This window comes from Plecotus auritus (genome assembly GCF_963455305.1).
Source record: "Plecotus auritus genome assembly, chromosome: 13".
NCBI classification, from domain to species: Eukaryota; Metazoa; Chordata; class Mammalia; order Chiroptera; family Vespertilionidae; genus Plecotus; species Plecotus auritus.
The window spans coordinates 16,699,343-16,716,512 of record NC_137779.1 but is presented as its reverse complement, the minus strand read 5'-3'; the positions used below and the strand labels follow the sequence as shown (position 1 = coordinate 16,716,512).

The window sequence follows — 17,170 nt, the reverse complement described above, 5'->3', positions numbered from 1 at the left end:
CCCCCGGGGCGGGGCGGGGGGTGACTCGTTTAGATAAGAGTCTTCCACAGTATTTATTCTCCCAAAGCTCAGGTTTCCATTCTGGCCTGTCTCTTAGCCCAGGTCTTACACTTACTTTCTAGTCCCAGAACTCTGGACAGTGACCTGGACAGTGTGGCAGCTCAGGGGTCTGCGTGGTTGAGAGAGGACACAAGTCCCGGGGGGGGGGGGAGGGGGAAGGTGAGGGGGTGGCCGTGGAGCAGGAAGCACCCCCTCTTCTTGGTCTCTTCTCCCCAGCGCTTCAGCATGGAGGGCATCTCCAGCATCCTGCAGAGCAGCATCCGCCAGACCTTCGGCTCCTCGGGGACTGACAAGCAGGTACGGCTGTCTCCCGGGTCCCTGCCCTCCTCCCAGACTCTTGCCACCTGGCCTCCCCAGCAGAGCGGGGAGTGGGGGTTCAATGGGATTATCCCAGCACTCGGGCAAGGGCGGTCCCCCACTTTCTTCCCTCTGGAGGAGGAAGAACGTGTCTTTCTTTGTGAAGGTGAACAGTTCCTTGAGCTCCAAGACGTGGAGAAAACTTAAAAGTTGACACTGCGTGTAGCCCTACAAGTCAGCTTCTTTTAAGAACAAAATGCGTGAAAAGGGAAATGCATTTGATGATGGATAAGTGCACCACTCGGGCGCCAGTGGACCAGTCCCCCCACCCCCACCCCCACCCCGTCCGGGCCTTTAGCCACCCACTCCGGGTCGGTCCAATGAGTCAGCTACGTGCCTGAGAAGCATTGGTGGTTACTTGTAGACAGTGCTCGAAACTTCTACTGGGGACCTATTATGTGCTGAGCTCTGTTGCTAGGCCCTCAGGTGCCAAGATAAGCAAGTCCTGCCCCCCCTCCCCCCCTCCCCCCTCCCCCTCCCCCTCTCACGTTGTGCACCATCTGATAGAGATGCCCGTGTGAAAAGAGATGAGTGTGAGCTTGTGGAATAAGTGGGCGTACATTGTGTGTGTCTCACACATACTTGTAGCTGGGTCCCGTGTTAGAATTCTAGGACACATTATGGGAAGAGATTTTGGGAACTGCTAACTCAGTCCCCTCGTTTCTCTGCGGTGAGAACTGAGGCCCAGAGGGATGAGGCAAGATTTCCCCCACGCCACGCGGCTGGTGTGCGGGAGAGCCACACAGCCACGACTCACACAGAAGCCTCTGACTTCGGGTCTGGAGGTCTCAGTCGCTCTGCCCGGCTCCCCAGCTCCCCAAGGGGCCCTTCACCTCCTGGCCCAGTGCCTGATACCCCCCTGGATTATCCCCAAGATGATTTTGTTGTAGAAGCGCCTCACACCCAGCAGAGGGCGCAAATCCAACATTCAAGACCAGGGTGTGGTTGAGGTTCTCTCGCCTGTCATTGGGACAAAAGAGAAGCCATTCATTCTCAAATGGCACTGCAAAGGGGAAGGAAACACAGTACCCTCTCTGCGCTCTCAGCCCCGATGAGAAACATCTCACCCGGACTTTTAAACAACCAGAGTTTCTCATCCCTGGAAAATGCCCAAGTTGGAATGGAGGCACATTTTTCCTGGTGGATACAGTCAAGTCTTAGTTTTAAAGAGACACTCCCCAAAGACAGAAGGTCCTGAGACATTGGTGTGTGAACCACATGGGTGCTGTGGAGAACGCGCCATTTGATGGCGTGTTTCTTAGAGGAAAGCCCATCCCCCCCAGGTGGCCTCGCGTAGCTCCCCCCAGAGGCCCGTGGCTCAAGTGCATGCGTTTGTCTCCTAGTATCTGAACACAGTCATCCCCTACGAGAGGAAGGCCTCCCCGCCGTCCGTGGAAGACCTGCAGATGCTGACCAACAGTGAGTAGCTCCCTTTCCCAGCGAGGTCAGCGCTGGCTTTTCTGCATCCCTCCCTGGGAGCCAGGCCCTGGTGCCTCAGGCCCCAGATTTCCCAGAAGGCTGTTAGACGCCGGACTGTGCTCTGTGTCACAGCCCCCCCGGCCCCCCCGGCCCCCCCCCCCCGGGCCCCAAAGCAGGGGTGAGATCACCGGCCCCCTCAGCCCCGAAGCAGGGGTGAGATCTCCGGCCCCCCCTAGCCCCGAAGCAGGGGTGAGATCTCCGGCCCCCCCCCCCGGCCCCAAAGCAGGGGTGAGATCACCGGCCCCCTCAGCCCCGAAGCAGGGGTGAGATCTCCGCCCCCCCCCCGGCCCCGAAGCAGGGGTGAGATCTCCGGCCCCCCCGGCCCCGAAGCAGGGGTGAGATCACTGGCCCCCCTAGCCCCGAAGCAGGGGTGAGATCTCCGGCCCCCCCGGCCCCGAAGCAGGGGTGAGATTACCGGCCCCCCTAGCCCCGAAGCAGGGGTGAGATCTCCGGCCCTCCCAGCCCCGAAGCAGGGGTGAGTTCTCCGGCCCCCCCAGCCCCGAAGCAGGGGTGAGATCTCCGCCCCTTCCCCAGCCCCGAAGCAGGGGGGGATCACTGGCCCCCCTAGCCCCGAAGCAGGGGTGAGATCACCGGCCCCCCCAGCCCCGAAGCAGGGGTGAGATCTCCGGCCCCCCCGGCCCCGAAGCAGGGGTGAGATCACCGGCCCCCCCAGCCCCAAAGCAGGGGTGAGATCTCCGGCCCCCCCCAGCCCCGAAGCAGGGGTGAGATCACCGGCCCCCCCAGCCCCGAAGCAGGGGTGAGATCTCCGGCCCCCCCCGGCCCCGAAGCAGGGGTGAGATCACCGGCCCCCCCAGCCCCGAAGCAGGGGTGAGATCTCCGGCCCCCCCAGCCCCGAAGCAGGGGTGAGATCACCGGCCCCCCCCAGCCCCAAAGCAGGGGTAAGATCTCCGGCCCCCCCGGCCCCGAAGCAGGGGTGAGATCACCGGCCCCCCCAGCCCCGAAGCAGGGGTGAGATCTCCGGCCCCCCCGGCCCCGAAGCAGGGGTGAGATCACCGGCCCCCCCAGCCCCAAAGCAGGGGTGAGATCTCCGGCCCCCCCAGCCCCGAAGCAGGGGTGAGATCTCCAGCCCCCCCGGCCCCGAAGCAGGGGTGAGATCTCCGGCCCCCCCGGCCCCGAAGCAGGGGTGAGATCACCGGCCCCCCCAGCCCCGAAGCAGGGGTGAGATCTCCGGCCCCCCCCCGGCCCTGAAGCAGGGGTGAGATCTCCGTGCTCTGTGGTGATGCCCAGCGCGGTCCTGTCTCACCCCCGTGTCTGTAAGGGACCGGGTTTGCCAGGAGAAGAAATGAGCGGGGAAAGAGGTTGGGGCGGGGTGGGGTGGGGGTTGGATTGCTGTGCCCGGACTCTCCGGTCACCCAGCAGGCCTCAGGTTTTGCATCCTCTGCCTTGCCCACCGCTTTCTCCTCTGCACCTGGAGGATGCGGCTGGTCTAGACGTGTTCCCGCCCCCTCCCACCCCCGTCAGGGAGCGCAGTCCCTGGAACTGGCTGTCTTTTTAAGAGAAGCACGAGCCTTGGGTGGGGTAAGGCTGATGGGAAAGAGGAGTGTGGTTTCCCTCCACTTTGGCTCTACTGTCAAAATAGTAATACATACTCTGAGCTTTGGGAGGAAAGTGTGTCATAAAGAGCCTTTCGGAGGCAACATGTCGTTGTGTGCATCTAACACGACACACCCCGGGGGCCGGGGCGCCTGGTGTTGGCCATCCATCAGCTGGATTCTCGTAGGAAGAGGATCCCAGGCTGAGATGTGACAGGCTCAGTGAATCGGGAGTCCATCTCCCTGGCAACCGTGCGCTGCTTGAGTGACATACTAGCCAGGCTGCCCAGCCCGCGGCAGGCTGCCTGGAGGGACCGGGCCCGCCGCAGGGCGATCTGGTACCCCAGGGAATGGGGAGCGGCGCTTCCTCTGTTCAGCTGAGGGAGGCGGACGCCTGCTGGGCCCAGTGCTACAGGGGACCGACCGTTCTCATGTCTATCAGTTTGGAAAACCGAGGCAGGTTCTGGTAAAGAGAAATCTTGCCGACATCAAGAGCGGCTGCGTCCTTGGGAATCCGGAATCGTGAATTCAAAAGGCATTGGCTTCCTCTTGACTCACATTGAACGCCTTCATTTGCATAAACATGCACTAAGATATTTTTCTTAAAGGGAGCAGATAGAGATGAGCTGACATTTATAGGAGTTTGTGTTTTCACAAGCAGTAAGCACTTGGAAAATAAATTGGACAGATGATGACGGCTGATCTGTGTAAAGAACTCGATCACGGTCTCAACAAAAGGAAGAGCCGTTCATTCATACAGACACCCATTGCGGAATGCAGCGCGAAATCCTTTTATTCTGATTAAGAAACGGTGGGTTGGTTTACATTTTTTAAGTTCACTGAAAAGGTTATCGCTAGAGCAGATCACTCGTTTAGGATACTTCGGGAACGTGAACAAAGGACAAGAAAGACTACATTGTTCCCTGGACTGTGGTTACCATGTTGGTGTTTTCAGCCATAATATTTAATGTCTTTTTCATGGGGTTGGGATTATACTGGCTATAAAATTTTGTAGCACGATTTTAATCACACCCGTTAACATTTGGTTAACATTTTTTAAATGGTTCTCTCTTCTATCATGTGGATATACATTCCAGTATTTTATTCTTTTGAAAAGGAAAAAAACTGCCGTCTTTTCTGAATGCCAATTCTGTAGGTTACCAAAGCTCTTTTTTTTTTTTTTTTGCCAAATCTTTGTACGAATTTGTGAACAATGTCTCCTCTTTACCTTACTCCCGAATGGGCCAAAGACCAGCTCTGGGGACTGGGCACCTCATAAATTTTGGATTTTGCAAACCAACCTAGACCCGTATTGACGGGGTGCACTTACTGGACTAGTATTTTTATGGCTACCTTCTTGGTGCAGCTAGGTCTAGCCTGCCCATGCTCCGTTGCAGAGCACCCCCAGCCTATTCCGTGGCAATGAGTACATGTCTAAAAACACACAAGAAACAAAACTGAAGAAACCAACTCCGGCAGGGTCTCGGGTTCAGCCTCTCTTTCCTGACCTGGCCGCTGACTCCTGCCGCCGTCAGCTCGGTTCTGCACCCACCCCCGATTTCTGGAATCAGGTTGCATGACCCCGACTTGAAACGAGGCAAGGAAGTCCACGGAGAGCAAGGACATGGAGATGGACTGGTGCCCTGTGGTCAGTGCCGGCTGATCTTTATGCTCCTCTCCGTTTGCAAAAAGTAATGCATGCGCCCTGAAAAAAGCCAGGCCCTGTGGACGTATAACATAGAAAGGAACGTCCCCCACGGTCTCACTCCAGAGGTAACCACTTTGAGCAGTTCCATGCACATTCTTCCAGATATTTCTACGAGTATTACATTCATTTAAAAGTTAATACAAAATGTTCTGTGGCCTTCTATCTTCACTGTTAAGGATGTCTTGTACATACAGAGCTCTCCCCTTTTTCATGAAGACTACATGGGACAGAGTTTATTTAAGGAACCGGTTGGTGAAGGAATCTGTTGGTAGACATTTCTTGGGACCATAAACAAGATCCAGCTACTTTCCTGAAGGGTCTTCTACAAAGCTGACTCCTGCCGTATGGATTGCGAACACGAGAAGATGCTTTGGCAGCAAGAACAGCACCAGCTGTTAGCCCGTGGGTCAGACTGGACCTGGGTTCAGCAGCCTCTGCCTAGGAAAGAATTCAGACCCAAGACCCAAACTGGAAGAGAAAGTGTATTTAGAACGTTACAGAGGTGGAAGTGAGCTGTGGAAGGAATGGGCTCAGGGACCACGTGAGAGGCAGGAGGGAGGGGGGGTAAAGGTGAGGCACCTGGGGGCAGAGGCGGGGGTGGGGGCGGTGGGTCAGTGCCCCCAGAGCAGAGAGGCTGGCCCCTCACTCTACGGGCTTTTAGGGGCAGGGATTTCAGGGGCGGTCCCAAAAGAAAAGTCATCGGCGTTCCAGGTGTGTCCTTTCACTGACTGGTGGGTGCATCTGGTCCTTAGGAGCTGAAACACCGCTGAGGCCCAGATGCACCTGATGGTCGGAACCTCCGTGTCCTGGTGGCTTACTGTGTCCCCCCTCTAAGGGGTCTAACCCACAGGACTAGCAACACGCCAGGGGAGGAAAATCAAGGCGGAGCCCCAGCCACATGACCAGCGATAGGCTAGGGGAGGGAAGGTCACCCTGAGGTGAGGATGTTGCTTTCCCAGTTTTGCCCGTTGCTAGGCACCCGGGGCTTTCCGCCCTGGTGACCTCTGTACCTGGCCCGTGGGCCTTGCTCTGCTCATGTCTAACTGCCCGCCACAATGCTACCTAGTTTAATAACAGAAAAAGCTACTTCAAAAACTTTGATAAGAAAGCCTTTAGACTTGAATAACATCCCCATTTGCTTCAAGTGGAGTCATGTCCTGTTTCAACAAGAAGTCTTAAAACAGGTCCTTGAGGATCCAGACGTCTCTTGCAATTTCCACAAATTCTAGTGCCGTGCTGGGCATAACAGAAAATAGAGGTTTGTGAGATGGAATTTATTTGCTATTAATAAATTGGAGGTGCGGGAACTTTCTAATAATATATAAATAGAATGTCTTTAGAGGCAGTATTATTGGTAATTCAGCGATGTGACAACTGTTATTCTAACATGTAGGTTGACTGCACCAGAAAACGGATTCTTTTTAAAAATTTATTTACTTATTTTTTTGTATGATTATTAAAGCCATATACTTAGGAGATGATGTGGAAGTTAGAGACGAGCAAAAAAAAAAAAAAAAAAAAAAAAAAGTAAGAGGTAAAGGAAATAAAGCCACGATAGACCTCTGCCTCTTGGTAGCTCTGCACCACCACCATGCGGAATGCTGACTCTGGACAGAAGCTTCTAGACTTTTGCTCAATACTCCACGAAGGTCTGGTTCCCCTGAATCCTTTCTCACTCTCTGTTGGTGGGTGGGTCGTTCAGCTCTAGAAGCGAGCAAGCTTTATGCCTTGAAGGTGCCGTAGCTCACCTGTCTCTCTCCGTCCCCAGTTCTCTTTGCCATGAAGGAGGATAATGAGAAGGTGCCCACTTTGCTAACGGACTACATTTTAAAAGGTAAGAGGCCCAGCCGGTGTGGCTCGGTGGTTGAGCGTTGACCTATGAACCAGGTCAGGGCACATGCCCGGGTTTCAGACTTGATCCCCAATAGGAGGCATACAGGAGGCAGCCGATCAATGACTCTCTCTCATCATTGACATTTCTGTCTGTCTCTTCTCCCTTCTTCTCTGAAATCAATTTAAAAAAACGGTAAGAGCAGCCCAGCTCTCAGGAGCAGAGATCCTCCCGGGCCCCTCCCCCGACTCCCCCGGAAAGTGTGGGGTCCCTGCGCAGCCTTCCAGCTGGGCAGGGCCGGGGCAGCGAGTGGACAACTGGGAGGCCTCCCCATCGTGGGGTGTTGCCTGGGGATGTTGCTTGGAGGCCTGAGAAGGAGGTGCCAGCTCTCTGAGTCACACCAACAAAAGGCTGACTGTGCCCCTTCTGTGTAGCTGGGCTCTTTCTTGGGAAAAACAGAGCCTGAGGCTACGATTAATAGTTTCCATCGCCCAGAACAGCTGTCCGGGGGTTAGGACCTCCGCACGAATCTTGGGGACACAGCCTTCAGCCCATTGACGGTCATCCATGGCCAAGGGCCTTTGCTTCGTGGGGTTAGCCCTCCACGCACACCCCTCGGTCAGGTCTCCAGAGGCTTGTGCAGCTCAGGAACCTCTGAAGCGTCTTGTGTCCGTCAGGACCGGAGAGATTGCCTTACGTTTCTGCAGGAGGAATTGAAGCTAAACGTTGGGAAGCACTTCTGACTCTTAAAGGTTTTAAAAGAGCAGCAAATTTCTCAGAGGACATTTTCAAAGGGGGTTGATAGAAATGGGTCTGTAAGTCTGGGAACCTGAGGGCTAGACTTCCCCCCACGTGACCCACTGAAATGTCAGTGAATTCATAAAACGAATTAACATTTACTGAGCACCTTCTACTCGCCTCTGAGCAGCCCTTTGGGGCGGGCAAAGGCACAGTCTATTGTCCACATGAAGAAAGAGTAGGGAGGTGAGCTCCCTAAGGCGGTAGAACTGGAAACAGCTGACCCAGGATTTGAATCCAGGCAGGTGGGCGCCCATTGCACCAAACCACCAGCTCCCATGGGCTCTTCCTTCTGGAAGAGCGACAGGCCACCGCGATTACTCCTGGTTCTGAGGGGCAGTTCTCCGCTCGGGATGCTGGTGGGGAGCTGGCCTGCCCGCTGTGGGCCAGGGCCCCGGGGGCTAGCTGGTCCTGCCCCCCCCCCCCCCCCCCCCCCCGCACTGTGCTTTGACCTCTGCCCTCTCCTCTCTCTTTCCAGTGCTCTGTCCTACCTAACCTTGCCCTTGGGAGCAGCCTAGCCCCGGAAGTCACGGAGTAAGAGTCATTCCATCCCAGGGACCGCATGACACCACGTGACCTCCGCCGTGTATTTAAACGTGTAGAGCTTAACCTGGATGAAACATGAGCAAGCGGTCGGCTTCTAGTCCTAGTAACCATTGGATGCATGACAGGGGCGGGGCGGGGCCGGGGCGCTGCCTGCTCGCCGCTGTGTCGGAGGGAGGCAGCCGCTCTCACCACTCATTATGTAGTCCGCCTCCGGCCCTCGAACACAGCTTACACTTTAACACTAATTTTGAAATAAACCTTCATTTAATTAATATTCTCCATGTGCTCTGGAGTGTGATGTCCGGCGGCCCCGTTGCAAACCCTCCGGAGAAAGGATGAGCAGCCGCCTCCACGTGCTGGATCGTGGCCTGCGTGGGCCGGCGCGGGGCGTTCAGGGCCCGGGAGCGTGTGCTGTTGAGGTCGGGATGGGCTGCACCTGGTACAGACCAAGGAGGAGCGGTCCACTGGCCGTCAGACCTTGCGCCGTGGCAACTGTAGAGGGCGCTGCAGGGCGTGTGGTGGGCACTTCCGGTGAGAGGCTGTCGAGGAGGGGGAGGCTGGGAAGTTAGCAGATGGAAAGGGGGCTCAGGGCGCAGTAAGGCACTGGGCACCTCCGCGGGGACGGCCAGATTGGCTCCGGGAGGAAGTCGGCAGCTCCTGCCCAGGGACGTGGAGGCTCGGGTCCGAGGGAGGCAGCTCTGCTGAGCCGTTTGAGGAGGATTTCGGCTGCTTTCCTGACTGTCCCCAACGACCCCTGGGAAGCACATCCTAGGACCGTGCATGCTCTGCCCTGCCCTGTCCTTCCTGCAAACCGAGAAGCCCAGCAGCTATGCCCGCTACGGGCTGGCTCCATCCTCCGGGGCAGCAACCGCCAGCCTTGCTTGACCGGTAGGTGAATGCTGATTCGTGGCTTGATGTTACCACCAGAACTCTCTTGCCTTCCATCTTCTGGCTGGAATGATATTAACCTGCCAATTTCCACAGCCCCGTCTTAAAAACAGAAACTTTATCAAGCCCTGGCTAAGCGCCTGCCGCTGGCCGCGGCGCTCTCTCCCCAGCACCGCACATCACAGCGCCCCCGTGTGGTGATGGGGCAGCGCTGCCCCGCTCTCGGGGGAGAGGAGGCTGAGACGCAGAGTATTTTGCAAGAGGAGTCAGACTGGCCCTCGGTCTCGTCCAAGTAGACTCCCACCCACTCTGAGGAGTTCGGTGTTTGTGGAATTAAAGGTGCCACGTGGAAAGCTGTACTTTGTCACCCTGGAACTTCTTCAGGAGGCCAGGGGTCCAAGTAGGTGACAATAGCAGCCAGACTTGGTGCCTCCCCTTCCCTAGGAGCAGCAGCGGTCTCCCCTCCGGGGGTAAGGGGGACTCACCCCCCAGGGGAGCTGCCCCCCCGCGCCTGCAGCGCTGACTCAGGCGTCTACACGGAACAGACCGTGTGTAGATGGAGCCCCGGCTGCTGCAGCAGCAGACAGGTGCCTTGCAGAGCCTGGGGAGTCGGCAGGTGGATGTAAGTACCAGGCTTTGCCAAAAGGGCGGCTTCCGTTCTGCATTCCTTGGCACTGTGGCTAAGGATGTGGGGTCACGGGTGTGAGGTCATGCGCGACTTAACCCCGCAGCGGTGGGGTTTCTACCAGGCGCAGCAAAGGGGAGGGGGCGCTCACTTTCCCAGAGTTTCCCTGCCTGCTTTGGATCTGTCAGATCTGGGTCAGCCGCTCCCTCCCCAGTTTACCCTGCCAGCAGGTGCCTGAAGCAGCGGAGGCAGCTCATCAAGGCTGCTGGCGGCAGAGCAATCTCCCGTCAGGGAGGCACTCGGCTGGAGGAGGTGTGTCTAGGAGGGGAGGGGAGGGGAGGGGAGGGGAGGGGGGCAGCAGCTCCCCTGGTCTTCCTTTCCTCCATGCAGGCATTGGGAGGGGATATTCGATCAATGTCTCATGCTTTGCATTGCCCTTCCCTGTCCTTGCTAATCAGGGTGTGGTGCCCAGACCGGTAGCACTGACAGCACCTGGAACTTGTTAGAAACGCAAAACCTGGGGCCGCCCACACTTGCTGAGTCAGAAGCTGCATTGTAACAAAACCTGCAGACCATTGTTGTTTTCGACTTTTATAATTTATTAAATGCATTGGGGTGACATTGGCCAACATGAACATACAGGTTTCAGGGGTGGGTTTCTATGTTACAAGATCTGTACGTTGCACCGTGCGCCCTCCACCCAAAGTCTAAACTCCTTATATTAGGACCCCCTTCTCCCCACCCCCCTTCCCCCCGACAACCACCCACTGCTGTTTGTGTTCACGAGTGTCCGTTTCATATCCCACACATGAGTGAAATCACGTGGCTCTTAGCTTTTTCTGGCTGACTCATTTCACAAGCATAATGTTCTCCAGGTCCTTCCACGTTGTGGCAAATGGCGCTATTTCATGCTTTCTTGTGGCTGAGTAGTCTTCCACTGTGTGTATGGACCACATCTTCCTTCCCCAGTCCTGGATCGCAGGACACTCTGGTGGTCTCCATGTCTTGGCCACCGTGAATAATGCTGCAGTGAACACAGGGGTGCATGTATCTTTGCCGATATATGACTCAAGTGCTTCGGGTATGTACCCAGGAGAGGGAGTGCTGGGTCGTATGGTAGCTCTATGCTTAATTTTCTGAGGAGTCGCCAGACTGCTTTCCATCGTGGTTGTACAGTGTACCTCCCCACCAGCAGGGAATGAGGGGTCCTTTTCCCCACAACCTCTCCGACACTCGTCACCGCTTGTTTGCCGATAATGGCCACCCTGACAGGTGTGAGGTGCCGTCTCCCTGGCGTTTTGACTCGCCTTTCCCTGCCAGTGGGCAGCTGGTATCTGCATTACGTTTCGGAGAAGCTTCGCTCTAGGTTTCCGGTGTTGCCGGAGCCCCGACTCGTAGGGGCCACACCTGAGGAAAGCACGGGCAGCGTGAGGAGCAGGTGCACGCACTCTCTCCCCCAGCTCCCCACGTGGAGCATCCCACGGGCGGGCCGATGCTCCAGGCCCAGGCAGTCTTGGTTGCACAACTCAGGTCCAATGTCAGAGGGCAAGGTCTCGGGGGGCCCTCCTGGGAGCCAGGAGGGGGGTCTGGCTAGTGGGCTATTTAACTGGGGTGTGTACCCATCAACCAAAGGCCCGGATGTAGGCGTTGCTAGCCCAGCCTAGTCCCGGTCGTGGCATCTTCACCGCGGAGCCTTCACTTGTGTAGAGCCGAGAGCCAGGCCGGGGAGGCCAAGCCATTTCCCAAATGGCTTATCCCCACATTCCGTCTTTGTTTTTCAGTTTCAGGATGGGAGGCAGATGTGGTATCTCAGAAAGAAAACCCAAGGGAAGGGTGTGTGGCCCTGGAGTTTGGGGATAAATTGGATGCCTGTCTTCAGGCCGGTCAGGGGAAGGCGTCATCCTGCAGGTCACTTAGGGTGAGTGTGCACCAATCCCAATGGGCATCAGCGAGTGCCTCCCGTGGCCATTTTTGAGCACCTGCTGTGTCCTAGGGACCTCGCCACTGAGGGCACGTGGCATCGCAGCAAAGTGGCAGCAGGGGGCGCCCAGGTGCCCAGCTTCCCTTGCAGCAGAGGCAGGAAATGGCAGAGGCTGCCTGGTTTCCCGGGATGCAGGCCCGGTGACTCTGCTGGCCCCGCAGCCTCCCTGATTAGTATTCGCAGGGAGGAGAGAAATTAACGCTGCTCTTGGAGGAGAGACTCTCGTGGTCTTGATGGCGCCTGATTGTTTATTTCCTCGGGAGGAGGAGAGAATCGGCGCTGGGAGTTCTGTGTGGGCCTGAGCTTTGCCCTCCTCCTCCCGTCACTGGAGAGGGAGGCAGGGGCCACTGCAGACCTGACAGTGCTCGCCTTCCCGTTAGTGCCTTTCTTTAAGAGAACAAGGAGCCACCTCAGCCCACAGCTCAGCAGCTCCACACCCTGCCCAAGCCCTCATGCATATTCATCCTGCTTCAAAGAGCACAGCATGGAATATGCAAATGAGCCAGGCAGGAGCTGGTTGGCATTTTGATAATAGCTTTGTCTGAAAAACCCCAGAGACATAGGCACATCCAGTTCCTATCCCTCCCTCCCTCCCTCCCTCCCTCCCTCCCTCCCTCCCTCCCTCCCTCCCTCCCTCCCTCCTTCTCTCTCCTCTATCCTGTGTTCCCCTCCTCATTCTCTTCTCCCTCTCAACCTGCCAGAGAAGAGGACCGTAAACCACAGAACCGGAGCAGCACGTTCGTGCAAGAGCCGGGGGTCTGTATTCCGGCCATTGTATTTCCACTTGATCTCTCTTCCTCCTTGAACAGCCTCACTCTGCTCCCCCCTTACTAGAGTGGTATCCGGTCTGACTGCCTGGCTGCCCCCTGCCCTCAGCGGACCCCCTCCCACCTTGTCTGGGCGCTCATTCTCTCTCTCTCCCTCTTCCCCCCTTCCCTCCCCCTCTCTTCCCCCTGCCCCCAGAGATGAGCTCCCTTCTCTTTGTTCTTCCTCCACCTTCCACCCTTACTCTCTGCAGTCAAGCCAGAAAAGCACCAAGAACCTGGCCTTGCCCTCTGACAGGCCGGGTGAGGAAGGCTGGATGTCAGCTGTCATCACTGACCTCAGTCTCTAATACGTGACCATTAGCAGCAGCGCAGTGGGCCTGCTGCTGCCACCTCCTCTTCCCGGTCTGTAATGGTCAGCAGAAGCCGCTCCCAGTCTAGGGCACGGCTCCTGGACAGTTTGCAGAGCTGCTGCTTCTTCTTCTAAATATATTTTTATTGGTTTCAGAGAGGAAGGGAGAGGGAGAGAGAGAGAAACATCAATGATGAGAATCACTGATTGGCTGCCTCCGGCACGCCCCCTACTGGGGATTGAGCCCACAACCCAGGCATGTGCCCTTAACCGGAATCAAACCTGGGACCTTTCAGTCTGCAGGCTGACGCTCTATCCACTGAGCCAAACCAGCCAGGCCTTAAGCTCAGAGGAGCTAGGTCCCCACTCCCCGCCCCCACCCCAAGATGTAAATGGCCCAAGCGAGGAGACACTGGGCGCTGGGTGGGTGTGGGAGAAGCAGGCTGAGGGGCTGAGGTTGGGACCCACATCTCTGAGTGCTGATTCACCCGAGACCTCAGGTGCGAGAAGCAGCCGTGTGTGGGCCAGTACCGAGGGGCCGATGCCTCTGAGGGTTTCGGGGAAGAGGGGCTGCTGCCGAGCCTGCGGGCCGGCCCTGGGGAAGCCGAGGCGCCGGGAGGCAGATCACCTCACAGGAGGGGCCTGTGTCAGGCTTTGGGTTGAAATCCCAGCTCTACTGCATAGGAGCTAAGTAAATTTTTGTTTGTTTGTTTGTTTTTAGCTAAATAATTTTTGAGAAAATTATTGAATATCTCTGAGCCCTAGCTTCCTCATTTTGGAAATGGGGATATTAATATTACTCATGATACCAGCACGTCTTCCAGGGTTATTTTGAGTCATCTCCAGTAGTTGGCATATATGCTAAGTGCTCAATCATTGGTGACTTTTATTTTTACGACTAAACTTGGAAAAACAGAGAGAAAGCCTGGCCCTTTGGCCTCTTGAGCCTTGGGGATCCAATCATCTTTCCAATTCAGTGGACACAGAACTTGAAAACAACAAAAATGAATGAAAATGACAGAGTTTGGCCCGTTCCCCTTACACCAGCCTAATTCCGACTCTATCCTCACAAAACCCGGCTCAGTGGTGGTCCCGAGACCTGGCCCCCGCTGCCTGGGAGACAGAGCCGAGAGGCAGGAGAGGCGTCATTCAGGTCATTCAGGGAAGTGGTGGCGAGTGAAGTGAAATCCACATCGATTTTGCGCTCGGAGAAAAGGCTCCATTTCCATTGGCAAGGGGAGCGGTGGAGCCAGAGGGAGCACACGGACCGCTCGCCGCTGCCCAGCCTCGTGCTCTGACTCGGAGGCTGGAGGAAGGTCACAGGTCTGGCTGCTGCCCCGCCAGTGAGCAGGGGAGACCACCGTATGCTGTCGGGGACGGGGCGGCGCGGGGGGGGGGGGTCTCCTGCATCCCCGCGGCTCCAGAAGGCGGAGCTCAGGCCGCCCGTGGAGGCCGGAGGCCCCGGGCTCTGGGTAGCAGTTTGGTCTCTGCCGGAGAGGCGCTGGACAGGAAAAGGAGGTGATGGTTTATGATGCCGATGCGGTTCCTACCGGGCGGGGTGGGCAGGCTGGGTTCACCGACCCGCAGTGCCCTCTTCAGGGGCCAGTTTCACTCTGGGCTCCGATCTGGTGGGCAGTAAGGGGAGGGGCGGCCCTCCGAGCAGCGGGTGTGAGCGAGCGATGGTCGATCGATTCTTTCCTGACACCAGGCGTGGCTGACACAGCCATCAGAATCTCGCGGGGGGTGGTGGGGGGAAGTGGGGGGGGGTGGGGGGGAAGGGGTTAAAACTGCACCTTGCTTGGCCCCACCCCCCTCTTGGAGATTCTGATTTAGTATTGGAAGTGAAATTTGGGCTCCTGCAACTCCAGAAGCCGGTGTAGCAACTCTGAGGTGCACCCCAGCTGAGGACTCTGGGGTAGGAGGGTGGGGGGAGACAAAGATGCCTCTGGGCCTGGAGGTGCTGGGGGGAGAGAGCAGGTCAAAGGGCAGCAAGAAGTGTGGGCAGCTCTGCCTGTGTGGCTCAGTGGTTGAGCATCGAGCTATGAACCACGAGGTCACGGTTGGATTCCTGGTCAGGGCACATGCCCGGGTTGCAGACTCGATCCCCAGTAGGGGGCGTGCAGGAGGCAGCTGATCAATGATTTTCTCCCATCGTTGATGTTTCTCTCTCTTCTTCTCCCTTCCTCTCTGAAATCAATAATAATAATAAAAATATATATAAATATTGGCAGTCCAGCCAGTGGAAGCCTGGGCAGTGGCACCAACCTCAGCTTCTCCAGCAGGTGGGGTGGGGGTGGAGGTGGGGGGGCCTGTCCAGGAAGAGGAACAGCCTCCCCTCCCCCAGCCCCTCCCCCAGGGGAAGCTGGGGAAGCCACTGCACTGTTGTCCACGGGTCTTGAGTTTCACAGAATTTCAAGTGAAGGGGAGCTCAGCGGCCCTGTCTGCTAAGCCTCCGTGTGCAGGCGAGGCAGCTAATGTAGACGCCCCTGGTGTAAGGGGGAGTCACTGGCAGAACCTTGGCCAAATCCAGGGGAGCCCAGTGTTCTTCCTTTTCCCGCAGAGGAGCCTGGGAGGCCGTGGCTGGACGGAGCAGGCCTTCAATGAGTTGGGTATAATAACATTTTTGCTGTAGTATGGGGGAACCCCCCTTCCCCCCCCCCAAATCCACAAAATAACAGGTGGACGTGAGCTACTAGTATACACACCTGAAGTGAGTTCTCTGACTAATGCTTGGGTGTAATAAGATGAAAAAAATCTGAAATGAAAAGGTATAATGACATCTACACAACTGGAGGGAATTGTCTTAAATGGCTGATTGTAATGAGATGTACATAAATTGCAAGGCTTGTAATGAAATGGAAAAAAATATCCTTGCCTGATAATACCGGGTGTAATGTCTACACCTGAAATAAGTCGTCTCAGTGCACTGAGTGTAATGAGATGCATATAATTTTAAAGAGTGTAATGAGATAAAAAATAAATCAAGCGCTTGTCTTAAATGAAAGATGTGCTAAGATGCGCACACCTGAAGGGCATTGTCCTAAATGGGTCTGGTTTAATGAGATGCATTTAATTTGCAAAGGGGCTAAATGAGTTTGGCCCAGAGAGAGGCTGAGACATATAAAAGTATAAGATACCTACGCTTGAACGTGGGATAATAAAATCGGCCTCGTCTCTGGGGTGGAAATAAGATGCCGAAGTGGAAATGCACAGAGTAGGATGCGATCGGCTTGGTTTCTGCCCGTCCTCGGGGACCCCTGGGCCCGTGATGCTCTGCAAAGTTGAGTTAGCCCCAGCCGATGCCTGGCGCTGAGTAGGTGCCTGTGAATGTTTACCGAGTACCTGGCGCAGCGGGCTGTAGTTGGTAAAGCAAGAGGAAGTTAAATCAAGGCACTTCTAAAGGCAACAGACACCTAGTTTCTGAGAACAGTGTTTTTCAGAGTTTTCAGGCATCTTGCCTCGAACCCAGGAAAAGATGGCTGTGGGGCCTAATCTGCATGTGTAACAAGCAGCCCTGGTTGCTTTAGGCCCCGGGCTCAGGATGCCCCCGAGGGCAGGTAGGCAGGTGGCAGAGGAGTGAAGATGTCTGAATGGAAGACACAGGTAGACTTCGCATCTGATGGTAGGAGTGTCTTCACTTCCACAAACAAATACGTCATCTCCATTTTTTTTCCAAGGCAGAACCCTCCTGCACTATTTGTTTTATTTCACTCTTTAAAAAAAAAAAAAAAATTTTTTTTATTGATTTCAGAGATGAAGGGAGAGGGGGAGAGAGAATCATTGATGATTGGCTGCCTCCTGCACACTCCCTATTGGGGATTGAGCCCACAACCCTGGGCATGTGCCCTTGACCGGAATTGAACTGTGACCTCCTGGTTCATAGGTCGATGCTCAACCACTGATCCACACCAGCCGGGTTATTTTCTTACTCTTTTTTTTTTTTTTTAAATATATTTTATTGATTTTTTACAGAGAGGAAGGGAAAGGGATAGACAGTCAGAAACATCGATGAGAGAGAAACATTGATCAGCTGCCTCTTGCACACCTCCTACTGGGGATGTGCCCGCAACCAAGTTACATGCCCTTGACCGGAATCGAACCCGGGACTTTTCAGTCCGCAGGCTGACGCTCTATCCACTGAGCCAAACCGGTTTTGGCTATTTTCTTACTCTTGATGGAGCACTGAGCAGACATAAATATTTCCCTTCTTAAAAACAACCACTCTAAC

At 55.7% G+C, this 17,170-nt stretch overlaps 1 protein-coding gene across 5 annotated transcripts in view; it reads left to right on the top strand.

Annotated features, from left to right (window-relative positions):
* The window catches only part of FEZ1 (fasciculation and elongation protein zeta 1), a 113,319-nt gene extending 104,710 nt beyond the window's left edge, over nt 1–8,609 (top strand). For all 5 annotated transcript variants that reach the window (XM_080650417.1, XM_080650418.1, XM_080650419.1 and 2 more), the window contains 4 exons: nt 277–357; nt 1,761–1,836; nt 6,926–6,991; nt 8,265–8,609. In XM_080650417.1, the coding sequence (XP_080506543.1) occupies nt 277–357; nt 1,761–1,836; nt 6,926–6,991; nt 8,265–8,281 (240 nt within the window). In that variant the 3' untranslated portion in view covers nt 8,282–8,609. The remainder of the gene's footprint in view (nt 1–276; nt 358–1,760; nt 1,837–6,925; nt 6,992–8,264) is intronic.
* The last annotated feature ends 8,561 nt before the right edge of the window (nt 8,610–17,170 follow it).